This window comes from Terrapene carolina, unplaced genomic scaffold (genome assembly GCF_002925995.2).
Source record: "Terrapene carolina triunguis isolate 2854851 unplaced genomic scaffold, T_m_triunguis-2.0 Scaffold23, whole genome shotgun sequence".
In the NCBI taxonomy this organism is placed as follows: domain Eukaryota; kingdom Metazoa; phylum Chordata; order Testudines; family Emydidae; genus Terrapene; species Terrapene triunguis.
The window spans coordinates 321510-333304 of record NW_020664374.1 but is presented as its reverse complement, the minus strand read 5'-3'; the positions used below and the strand labels follow the sequence as shown (position 1 = coordinate 333304).

The 11795-nt window shown below is 38.8% G+C and overlaps 1 protein-coding gene across 2 annotated transcripts in view; it reads left to right on the top strand.

Annotated features, from left to right (window-relative positions):
• LOC113406196 (ubiquitin-protein ligase E3A-like) overlaps positions 1-11795 on the top strand; it is a 96100-nt gene that overhangs the window by 25724 nt on the left and 58581 nt on the right. The window contains exons 2-5 of one of the 2 annotated variants that reach the window (XM_026649391.1): positions 1509-1576; positions 6656-6802; positions 7463-7577; positions 11622-11666. In XM_026649391.1, coding sequence (XP_026505176.1) covers positions 7558-7577; positions 11622-11666 — 65 coding nt within the window. In that variant the 5' untranslated portion in view covers positions 1509-1576; positions 6656-6802; positions 7463-7557. The remainder of the gene's footprint in view (positions 1-1508; positions 1577-6655; positions 6803-7462; positions 7578-11621; positions 11667-11795) is intronic. The other variant, XM_026649395.1, reaches the window with a different exon arrangement.

Here is an 11795-nt window from a genome sequence, read left to right as displayed (position 1 = left end):
TGTGTGTGTGTGTGTGTGTGTGTGTGTGTGTGTGTGTGTGTGTGTGTATGTATATATTACCAGAGAGAAATAAATAAATAAATATATATATATATTACCAGAGAGAAATCATCTTTATTAAGTGAATCTGTGTGCTAACAATATTAAGAACTATGAAATAATTGCAGATACTCATTGTTGCTTGTATGGAAAAAAGTCTGGTCTCGAAAAATTTGCCATGCAGTGTGAGACTTAGGATATGTCTACACTAGTACTTTTGACAGAATAATTTATGTTGCTCAGGGGTGTGAAAAAACACCCCTCTGAGCAACGTAAGTTATACTGACAGAAGCGCTGATGTGGACAACGCTATGTCAGCAGGAGACGCTCTCCTGCCAACATAGCTACCACCACTTCTTGAAGGTGGTTTAATTATGTTGCTGGGAGAGGTCTCCCGTCTGGGTAGAGTGGCTTAACATGAGCAATCTTACAGCAGCTGTGCCACTGTAAGCTCGCTAGCATAGACATAGCCTAAATAAACACAATCTACTTAATGAGGGTAATTCGTGACAATTTACCTAGGGATGTGATGGATTTTCCATCCCTTTACATCTTTAAATCAAGATTGGATGTTTTTCTGAATGATGTGCTCTAGCTCAACCTGAAGTTATGGACTTGAGGCAGGAATTGCATGGTGACATTCTATCCCCTGTGTTGAAGGTTGGACTAGATGATCGTAATGGTTCCTTTTAGCCTTAAAATCTATGAAAAAAAATATAATTTCATTTTCAAAGTACCCAAAGATGGTATTTTGTACTAAATTAATGATCTTACCATTTTTATCTGTTGAACCACAGTAACACAGCTTTAAAAGACTCAGCATTAACTCTGAGTACATTTTTGTCACCAATCCCCCAAAACTAAATTTCTAAATTAGTAGTTTAGTTGCCACAAAAATAAAGTTGTGTGCTAAGGCAGATTTTTGTTGTCAGATTTATGCTTGATTCCATTCTTTGTTACAACTCCATAAAAAGGGATTCATTATAGCAATGCCTTCAAACCTGAAAGATTACATGTTCAGCAGAAATACAAAAAATGTAATTTTTCTTCTTTTCTGCTGCTTTATGATGTGTAATGGCAGCCTTAAACTTTTTTTCCAGTTATACATCTCAATCTCTCCAAAGACTTTGCCAAGATCCTACATCAAAGAGAGGGAAATGGATATTTATATTAGATTATGTGGGTCTCTTGGGAAAGTCTTTTTACATCCTCAAGGAGAGTAGAAAAAGGCATTTTTTTGTTTTGATTTTTCACAGTTTCCCTTAACACTGCATATGTGTTTGTAAATATTGTATCTGTTTGTGAATTATACTGTAAGTGTTCGTTTTTGTGCACATAACATGTTTTGTGTTTGAGGATGTTCATTCAGTAAATGGAACAAAACAAAGCAGCCTTGAAAAACTAGTGCCAAGTTGGTATTGAACTTGTTCGTCAGTGCAGAAACTGAAACGTGATGTTTTGTATTATAGGTCCAAAAACAGTGGAGATCCATTTTATAATTTGCAAGAACAAACTTCTGAAGCTGTGGAAAAATATGGTATGTCTGCTGTATTTTCATGTGTTGTATATGCAACTTGTCGCCAAATGTCTCTTGAGTTGTAGTTGTTACCTTAACAAAACTTGTCTATAAAAATGAGAAGTTGTAACAAAAACTCCATTTAGGGGAAGTACTGAGACATATTCTTTTATTTTCAAACATTTAAGTTGTAATATCTCTTCCCTTATGATACACAGTTCTGACAGTTGGCAGTCACTTGACATTCAGGGATTCAGTAAATGAAGCACAAAATGATGTAGCCTTGATGAACCCCCTTTAAAGTTGTTTAACAAACCTAACATATTGCTGTTACTATATACCTGTACTTATGTGGAATGAATCAGAATTGAGAAAACTTTTAATTTTTATCTAACTGCTGAACACATTTGCAAAATTTCTAGACGTTTGAAACTTCAGTTGCTAATTTAAAAGTACAAAATAAGATGTACAACAGCATTCAGTGCAAAAACCGCTATTAACATAGCATTAAGATTACAAATTGAAACATCAGAAAATGCAGAAATTAAGGTTCTAATAGTAATATTAATGTGGTTGTATTGCACACGGTGTCTATTTTGTTCATACTTTTAACAGTGTAACCTAGAATTGAAAATATTACATATGTACAGTGTAGCAAAATTAATGTGTTAATTTTTAAACTTTTAAAATATCTTGCAACCTTTAAACTTAATGGGGAAAAAATATGGGTAAGAGAAGAAAAAACAGTGTTCAAAACAGTTTCATAACTAGCTAGGTTTTCAGTTGCACTTCTACGTAGATACAAAAAAAATAGCTGTAGAATTCTAAAATTTCCAAGTGCAGTAACCAGTAATTGACTGAAAACCTTTTTGAACTGCACATGCCCGAAGTGATTTTTTTAATCAGTTACATTTTTTTCTAGTTTACTGAGTGACTGTCCATTAATAAAGACTAACATTATGGAATGGGAATGCTGGAGTTTGAAACTTCAGCCACTTTTGAATAGCGTACAGAATGTTTTTTTGAAACAGTTTAAATGTGGGAAGAGGTGGTGTTCCTAATTAAAGAACTGCTGAATGTATCTGGGGGGAGGTGCGTGGGGTTTTTTTTTTTTTTAAATGCACCCCCCACCCCCCAAAGTTTCTGTTGTGATAAAGTATTGAGAGGATTGGCCCAGAAGGAAAGAGTTCTTAACTCTTTAAAAACGATGTAAAACTGTTGAGGGGGGTGAGCTTTATAATTAAAGTTGAGTTACAACCTTAACTATAGATTTTGCTTTTGTGAAGGCTGTAACTCTTTGCAAGAGCTGTGATGTTTCCTTTCCATAATACAGTTGGTTTTGGGAGACTTTAGAAATTGGTCCTCTGCTCTGTCAAGCAGGTAGCAGCTAGTGACTGCTCAGTCATTTTTGTACCCACAACACCTCTGAGACCACCCACCTGCTTCTTGTTCTCCAGAAAATTGCTCTTCAGTTGCAAAAAGTTTTGTGGATGGTGACCGCTCCTGTTGAAATCTAGGCCACTACTTTTATGCTGACTTTTCTCCTGCTGGCCACTCTGCTCTGAATGATGTAACTCTTTGCCATGGTTGGGTTTTTTTTAACATAGTCCCTGAAACTGTACTAGACAATTTAGGCACTTCATAAAATAAGGGCATGTTCCTTACCCCATTTTAGAACTTGCAATCTAATTTTAGATGTGGGGAACACCAAGAAGGATAGTGATTACAGGAACATAATCAAATGGTTATTCCGTTTTAGTATCTGCACATCTTAATTGTTCCAGTAAGTTGGGGGTGGGGGTGGGGGTGGGGAAGAGAGAGCAAGAGCACAATCACATCCTTTAGGTAACATGGAGGAAGTTTGTTTTTAGGAGCGATCAGGGGATGGTGAGGGTTGGTGAACAGACACTGGGAAGGTAGTCTGCATAAGAAGCAACATGGAAGAAGATAGGAGTGTGAGAAGGAAACTAATGAGGGGATCACAGGTGGAGAAGAGGCTTGATGGAACAAAAGGTAAAACGTGAAGGCTGAAGTGGAACTGTGTACTATCTTCATTGCAAAGACAGGAACTTTAAATTTGATACACAGGGCAAGGGGAGCCATTGGAAGAATTTAAAAGGGAGTGATATGGTCTAACAGCTGATATGCAAGGTAATTTCAGCAGCAGCTGTGGGTATCAAAGACTGGAAGGAATTTACCGTGATGGAGATGATTAAGATATAGACAAGTTATTTTGCTGTTGCAAAAGACAAAAAGGAATGGATTCTTTTTTATGATGAGGAGGAAAATGGTGCAAGATTTGGCTTTGGCCCAAGTGAGAGATGGAGTTAAAATGACCCCCAGATTTTATCACTTTATGATGGATACTCATGTTGACAGTAATGAACAGAGGTAGTGGGCGGGGTATAGGAGGAAAAATAAATTGCTTTTGTTCATGCTGAACCTAAGGTAAAAGCAACCTATCCAAAAGGAAACCTAGGAGAGAGTCTCAAATGCAAGGCTGGACGTACCTCATGTAGAGAAATAAATCAGGGTTGCATCCCTGATCATCTTGGCTGATAGCCACTGATGGACCTATCCTACATGAACTTATCTAATTCTTTTTTGAACCCAGTTATAATTTTGGCCTTCACAACATCTCCTGGCAATGAGTTCCATAGGTGGACTGTATATTAGCTACCTTCCAATCATCTGGTATAGAGGCTTATTTAAGCAATAGGAAACATACCATAGTTAGTAGTTCTGCAGTTTCATATTTAAGTTCTTGCAGAACTCTTGGTTGAAACCATCTGGTCCTGGTGACTTATTACTAGTTTGTTCCAAAACCTCCTCCATTGACATCTAAATCTGGGACAGTTCCTCAGAGTTGTCACCTAAAAATGGTAGCTCAGGTGTGAGAATCGTCCTCATGTCCAGTGGAGTGAAGACTGATACAAAGAATTTATTTAGCTAATCTGAAATGGCCTAATCTTCTTTGAATGCTCCTTTAACACCTCGATGGTCCAGTGGCCCCACTAATTGTTTAGCAGGTTTCCTGCTTCTAATGTACTTTTTTTATTAATTATTATTATTTTTTTATTTATTGACTTATTTATTGCTGTTCGTTTTTGAGTCTTTTGCTAGTTGCTCTTCAAATTCTTTTTTGGCCTGCCTAATTATATTTTTAAACTTGACTTGCCAGATTTTGTGCTCCTTTCTATTTTCCTCACTAGCATTTGACTTCCAATTTTTAAAGGATGCCTTTTTACTTCTTACAGCTTCTTTTACTTTATCATTGTTATTTGCCATAGTGGCACTGTTTTGATCCTCTTACGATGACGGAAATGTCATTTCACTAGTTTGATATTGGTATTAGTAATATTTGCACTTTGCCCTTCTCATCTGTTGATCTCAAACTGCATTACAAAGGTAGTAAGTATCATTACTGCATTTTACAGGTGGAGAATTTGAAGCCCAATAGTGAAATGAGTTGTCCTAGTGAGTCAGTGGCAGAGCTGGGAAACTTCAAAAAGTTTGAAGCCTTTAAGGATCATAATGAGCTGTGGTATACTTCAGCGAAGAGAGTCGGTGGCTGTTGCTAATGCTTGTCAACATTAGCTCCCTTCGGCAAGGGTCCTTGTGACCTGTTCAGCTGAAAAAGGGGGGCTTCGCTGGGTGACATGTATCGAGCCTTCACGTGCACTCCCTGATTATTCACCAAATAAGTGTGTGGTTTGGCCATTAGCAGATGTGGTAGTCAGCTGCAGAATGCTGACGCCTTTTTTTACCTCAATAGGCCATTTACCTTTGTTCGTTTGTATGTGAAGATAGTGCTAGTTAGAGCCCTACAGTCTGTGCAGGTCAGAGTGAAAGCTCACTGAAGGAAACTTCCTAGCTATTGCACAGTGCTGGACTTGTGTGGCCACTGGCTGTTAACTGATCACTATTTTTAGAAGAAACTAAAATCAAAAAAAAATTTTTTTCACTCACTAAATGCAGCAGTAGCATATACACATGTTTAAACAAAAGGCAGTGCTTGTCTTGAATGAATCCTTCTGCACTAAGAGATCAACTTATCATATATACTCGATCATAAGCCGGTTCATTTCTAAGCCAACTCCCCCAAGATGGATAAGTAAAAATGGAAAATTTTTATGACCCGTTCATAAGCCGACCCTATAATTCAAGGGTCAGCAAACTTTGGCTCCCGGGCCATCAGGATAAGCTGCTGGCGGGCCGAGATGGTTTGTTTACCTGAAGCAGCCGTAGGCACGGAGGTTAACCTAACTAAACAAAGTGTCCCAGCGCACCAGCTGCTTACCCTGACGGGCCGAGACAGCAACTGGTAGGGAAACTTTTTGGGGGGGAGAAGCTGGGGGTCAGGGGAGTAACCCCTGTGACCATCTCCCACATGACCCCATCCCTAGCCCGGGACCCACACACTCTCTCTATCCCATCCCTTCCCACTTTATCTGGGGAGGGCTAGGGGAGGATCTCTCTGGCCTGGCTGGAGCTGCTTCGGCAGGCTGGGCAGCGCGCAGCCTGCTCCGGCGGGCCAGACCAGGCGGCGCAGCCGCAGCCTGCTCCGGTGGGCTGGGCAGCACAGCCACAGCCTGCTCTGGGGGGTGGAGATGAGCAGCACGGCTGCAGCCTGCCAGCCCCAGAGCTGCAGCTGCTTCCGAGGCTGAGGGGAGAGCAGCGTGGCCAGAAGCGGAGAGACTCTGGCCCCTCCTCTTCCCTTCTGTCTCTTCTGACTGTGCTGCCTCTCCTTGCTCCCTCTGTTGGGGGGAGGGACTGTGTCCCACCTCTCCCTCTCTATACACGTTCATAAGCCGACCCCCTTCTCTGGTGCTTCCCTTTTTTACTAAAAAAAATTCAGCTTATGAACGAGTATATACGGTAGGTAAATTATTGCTTTTTGTGAGCTGACTCCATCACAGGATATAGGATTCACATTTTTTTCTATTCCATACTCCTATCCAATCCTGCTAGGAGTGTGGGAGTGGGATGAAGGAGGAGAGAATGGGGTGATTTTAAGTGTTGAGGATTGTTTTTTACCCATTAATTTTAGTTTAGGACAGATAATAGAAATAGGTAAGAGACTAACTGGTTCCTTTTCAGACATGGAAGTAATCAGCTGGGGTGGTCCCAGGGCGTTTTGGGCACGAGTATTGCTGAGTTATCATTGGCTGCCACCTGCCTGACAGAGTAGAGGACCAACCCTACAATTTATGCCAGTGGAGACAGATCACAGGAAACAATTGACAGGTAAAATAATTGTTTTTTTTAAATGGAAGGAGAAGACTAAAAAATCTTTAAAATATAAATGGGGCTGACACTCTAACGAGATGTCCAAACACTGTAAAGTTTATTGCTCCTGTCAAATATCTGACCAGTTTCATGCATGGACTTTGATCATTCTGCTTATTTTTGGATGAAAAACATAGCAAAAAAATAAGCTATATGGAAGTTCCTTGAAACCCAACAATCTTTCTAGAAACAATTTAAAATTGAGTTATATTAAGGAAACATATTATCAAATATAGTAGTATACTGAGAACTGAACTGTAATTCATGTTTATGTAATGTTTCCAAATCTTTGAGTGTTCATTATATTGAAATGAAGTATCTTCCATTGGTCAGTTAGGTTTGTGTGTTTGTTTTTACTGCGTTAACAAACTTCAGGGTTAGTATTAAAGTTCACTTATATGGACCAGTTCCATCTGTTATGGTGAATTAAAGTAGAAATCATAGCTGGTCTTGAATGTCCCTATAATTCTTTTTGGCAGCATAGTCTTAAGTTTATCATCTAAAACTATTTTTTAGCATCTGTTAATTATTTTACCTCTTTATGTTGTGTTTATTTAGTGTACTGGCTGGAAATGTTAACTTTTAAGGACTTTTAACTGTTTTTTTTTATTTATTTAGAATTGTTAAGCCTAGGTATAGTCCAACTTAACGACTGGTGTGACAACCTGTTTTTAATCAGTGACTCAAAACTGTGATCACCCCGATGTCACCGAATGGCCACAACTTGTAAAAGGTAAACATAAAAAGATTTAATGGTATTTTTGTGAATTAACTAAATATTATCATTAGTGTAATACTTAGTTTAAAGAATAGTTGATTCATATGACTTTGAAGGTAATTGTATAAATGGAATTACAAGTAGCTTTTGAAAGGACAGTGTGACGGTTAGTCGAGACCTAACCTTTGACCTACACTTTTTCTTGTATTGATGTGAAAGACCATGTAATTCTCCCCTATGCTGCCTTAAATGTCAGCATCCTAGGACTCATGTCCACCCTTCAACAGCAAACCACTGTATGTCAAAGATCTAAGGAAAGCATTGGTAAGAAGCAGATCACAATTTCAAGCCTCCAACTACTGTTATAACAGTATTAAAAAAAAATGTAATGATAAAAAAATATCTTGCCAGCATCTTATTAAAATATGCATTTAATTAGTGAGTATTTGCTAAAAACATTCGTCCAGGAAACTTGATGATACTGAAATTCAGTAGACTTGCATACCTTTACTTTTCTCTCCTAGGGAGTTACAGTGGAGGTAAAAGGAATGGCTTGCAGAATGGAGAAGTTGCTCCCAGTGTTGTTGGAAGTGAGCCATCATTTGAATTTGCTAGCTCATGCTGCAGTATTCAGATTAGTTGGTGTCTTGTGATCACAGTTTCTGCCATCTAATTCAAGTTTGAAAATTGTAAGAGCATTTGCTCTGGGGTCTTGTTAAAACAGTTATTGTAAAGTAACTTAAAACTCTTCTGTTCAGATTTTTAAACAAATGGTGTTGAAAGAAAACATTTTCAGCATGTTATTTAATGTATTCTTAGCAATTTAAGTATAATGTAATTGTGTCTTCAGTATATTACATATTTAGAAAAGTAGTACTATATTTTGTTAATTCTATTTGATATTAATAAATAGCTGCTCATCAAACTAGTGAACTTCCGGTCCTGTAATAAAATTGATTTCCCACACTGTTTTAATTAGTGTTATAAGCTTAGCTTGAATTTTTTTAAACTTGATATGATTCTTACATCCTTTATTTTTTTAAAATATGTCCTGTCCTTTTTTATCTGTGAGGTTTAATGAGAAAATTAATAATTCACTAAATCATATTGTAAACCGGACCACTGGAAACCTAGGAAAAAATACTTATAGGGATTTTGCACTTTGTATCTACGGAAACAGTTTTGTGAGATCCTGTACTTGTTCTGAAGTTGCTTGATTTTTTCCATAAACATAAAGGTCTCTATTAGTTTAAAAATAAACAAACTGGTCAGCCTGTAGGACAGCTTGGAGTTGGGTGCCTACTCTCTAGTGATGTCACCTCTCTGGAAGACCAGATGGGATGAATATAGATTATAGGGATATACTAGATATACTCTACAGCAAATTGGTGCCAAAGACTGGTAGCTACATCCTATTGTTTTATTTTTCTTGTTGTTTGCCTGGTGTCTGCTTTCTTCTGTTTCCCTGCTCATTTTGAATGTGTTGCTGCATTATGTTGTATTGGAAACTGCTGATATTCTTCAATTCCCCTAATACCAGCAACTATTTTTTGTCTGCCCATCAGTTTATGAAAATATAGGGGTGAGTGGAACTGGCACACTATAGTGTGTGTGTAATTTCAATTTAATTCAGCTAGCATATGGATATTGACAACATTGCAGCTTTTAAGGTGACATTCAGAAAGGATCTTGAGGCTCTTTTCTAGAAAGCTCCTGGAGGTTCAGTGTTACAAAGGCAACTTCCTAGTCTCCTACTCCCAATGAACAAGCAAGTTGTGTTTGTCATTGCAGTGTAGCTATACCCTTAGCCATTCTGTAAATGAGATAGTGGAGAGGGATTAAGCTACACACAGCTGTTGCTTGAAAATTCAAGAGCAGCAATGGATTAATATAAAACATCCGACTAAACCCTATTGGAAAAGATCAAACAATCCCTGCCCATTCCTCTAGATGCTACAGTTCTCCCAGTCAAGTTCACTTGTGTCTTGTTTGGACTGAGTTTTAGTCAGTGACTTTCATGCAGGTTCTGTTTTCAGTCAAATGCTAGGAGACGAACACTCCACAGATCAGAGTTTGACAAAAAGGAGGCAAAGTTAGTTATCATCCACGCTGAATTAAGCTGCAATCCATTATGCCTTGTAATCATCTCCACTGGCTTTTCCTTCATATTGAATATGAGGGGTAATGAGAATGATCCCTATGCTCTATGTAAGAAAATTTAGGGGTGGAAGAGCAACCTTTATCCCCCAGAGGAGACATTAAAACATAGTTAATAGTATCAAAAGTTGCTTACAGAATAAAAATCAGTATGGAAATATTTGGTTTATCTTTAGCTATATGTGTACAATGTAAGTATATTAAATGCAGAATTTAAGCTATACAAAACAGTGTTATAAAATTATTAAAATCAGTTGTAAATACAAAAAAAAAATTAAAGCAACTGGATGGCTGACAGTTTTTCTACTTGAGTTTTCTGTAATATGGCACATCACTGTAGTACATAAGGGCTGATATTTGTATTTGCAGTAGAGTGATTTGGCAGTACATATTTATTGTATTTCATTTGCTTTATCGTTTTTTATAGTTTTAGGTGAGCTTGCACACTATTCAAATATAAACTTTTTGTAACTAAAAATTCACTTGTGTGTTTCATGTTAAAACTTTTCTTCAGAAAAAAAATCTCAATTACTCAGGAACATTGTCTATAATGGTAATTAGCTAAGCATTTAGGACTAAATCCTGTGTCTGCTAGGCTATATAATGCAATCGCAGCGTCGTCTTCTCATCTGGGAAAGGCTGATTCCCACCCTCCCAGGAACAGCTGTGAAAGTTGATAATTCTCATAGCTGACACAATGCTTTTGGTACCAGAGAATGATTTTAGCTGAGGCAATGTTTCTCCCTTTCCCCCACTGGGGTGGAAGTGACCTGAATGGGCTGGGCTGGCTTAACTATAAGAAGAGGGTGATGACGTCTGGGGGGCATGCTGGGGATGTTCACCTTCCAAAACATCAATCTATTTAAGCTGGGAAGGAAGAGCAGAAAAATACATGCAAACCCCCCTTCCCCCCCCCCCAGCCCTGGTCTCTCACCACCAACAGCTCTGTGGGATTACAGCAAGTGTAAGGCTGAAGTTCATGGACACAGCATTGTGAGGGAGAGGTGACTAGAATCTGTTCAGCTACTTCAGGTGTTGGGTGCTTCACACTTTGCTTCTGTTGAACTTTTCTGTCTCTCTTGCCACACAAGGCTCAACCATATGCAAGATCAGTCAATTTGGTACAGAGCTGTTTTTGTGGTGATAAAGGAACTTCAGTGCACCTTTATACTACAGAACTTGCTGTGATGATTTGGCCCATAGTTGACTGTGAAACCTAGAAGGGGAAAATGACCAACAAAAATCTATTATACTTTCCTGTCATATGAGCCTTGAAAACATTGCCTTTCTCACTAGAGAATCATTCCTGTCTTAATCTTATTCTCGGCCTTTGTCATGACATATTTACATAAGCCATGTTTTCCCCCAGAGTTTTACTAAACTAATAAAAATGAATAAGCAAGTCATATTTCAGTTACTTGTTTATACTGTTTAACAGTAATATAAACATTATAGACCAGTGTTTCTCAAACTGGGGTCGCCACTTGTGTAGAGAGAGCCCCTGGCGGGCCGGGCCGGTTTGTTTACCTGTCCCGTCCGCAGGTCCGGCCGATCGTGGCTCCCACTGGCCGCGGTTCACTGCTCCAGGCCAATGGGAGCTGCTGGAAGCGGTGCGGGCCAAGGGACTTACTGGCCACCGCTTCCAGCAGCCCCCATTGGCCTGCAGCGGCAAACCGCGGCCAATGGGAACCGCGATCGGCCGGACCTGCGGACAGGGTAGGTAAACAAACCGGCCCGGCCCGCCAGGGGCTTTCCCTACACAAGCGGCGACCCCAGTTTGAGAAACACTGTTCTAGACCTAGCAATATAGATAACATTTCTTTTTCTGATTTTCCTATCCAGCATGTTTTAATATCTTAGAATAAAGAATGATGCTTAACATTTCTTTTCTGCATCTTGCAGATCACCAGGAGAACCTCACTCTGAAAACATTGAAACTAGCCGAATGTAAGTACATTAAGCAGTAATTAGATGGGTTTTGTGTATTATGTTTAAAGCTCCTCTGGGCTAAATGCAACAGCAGCTTTTTGCAAAAATAAACCTTTAAGTGTACATTTAAAAACAAACAAGAAAATC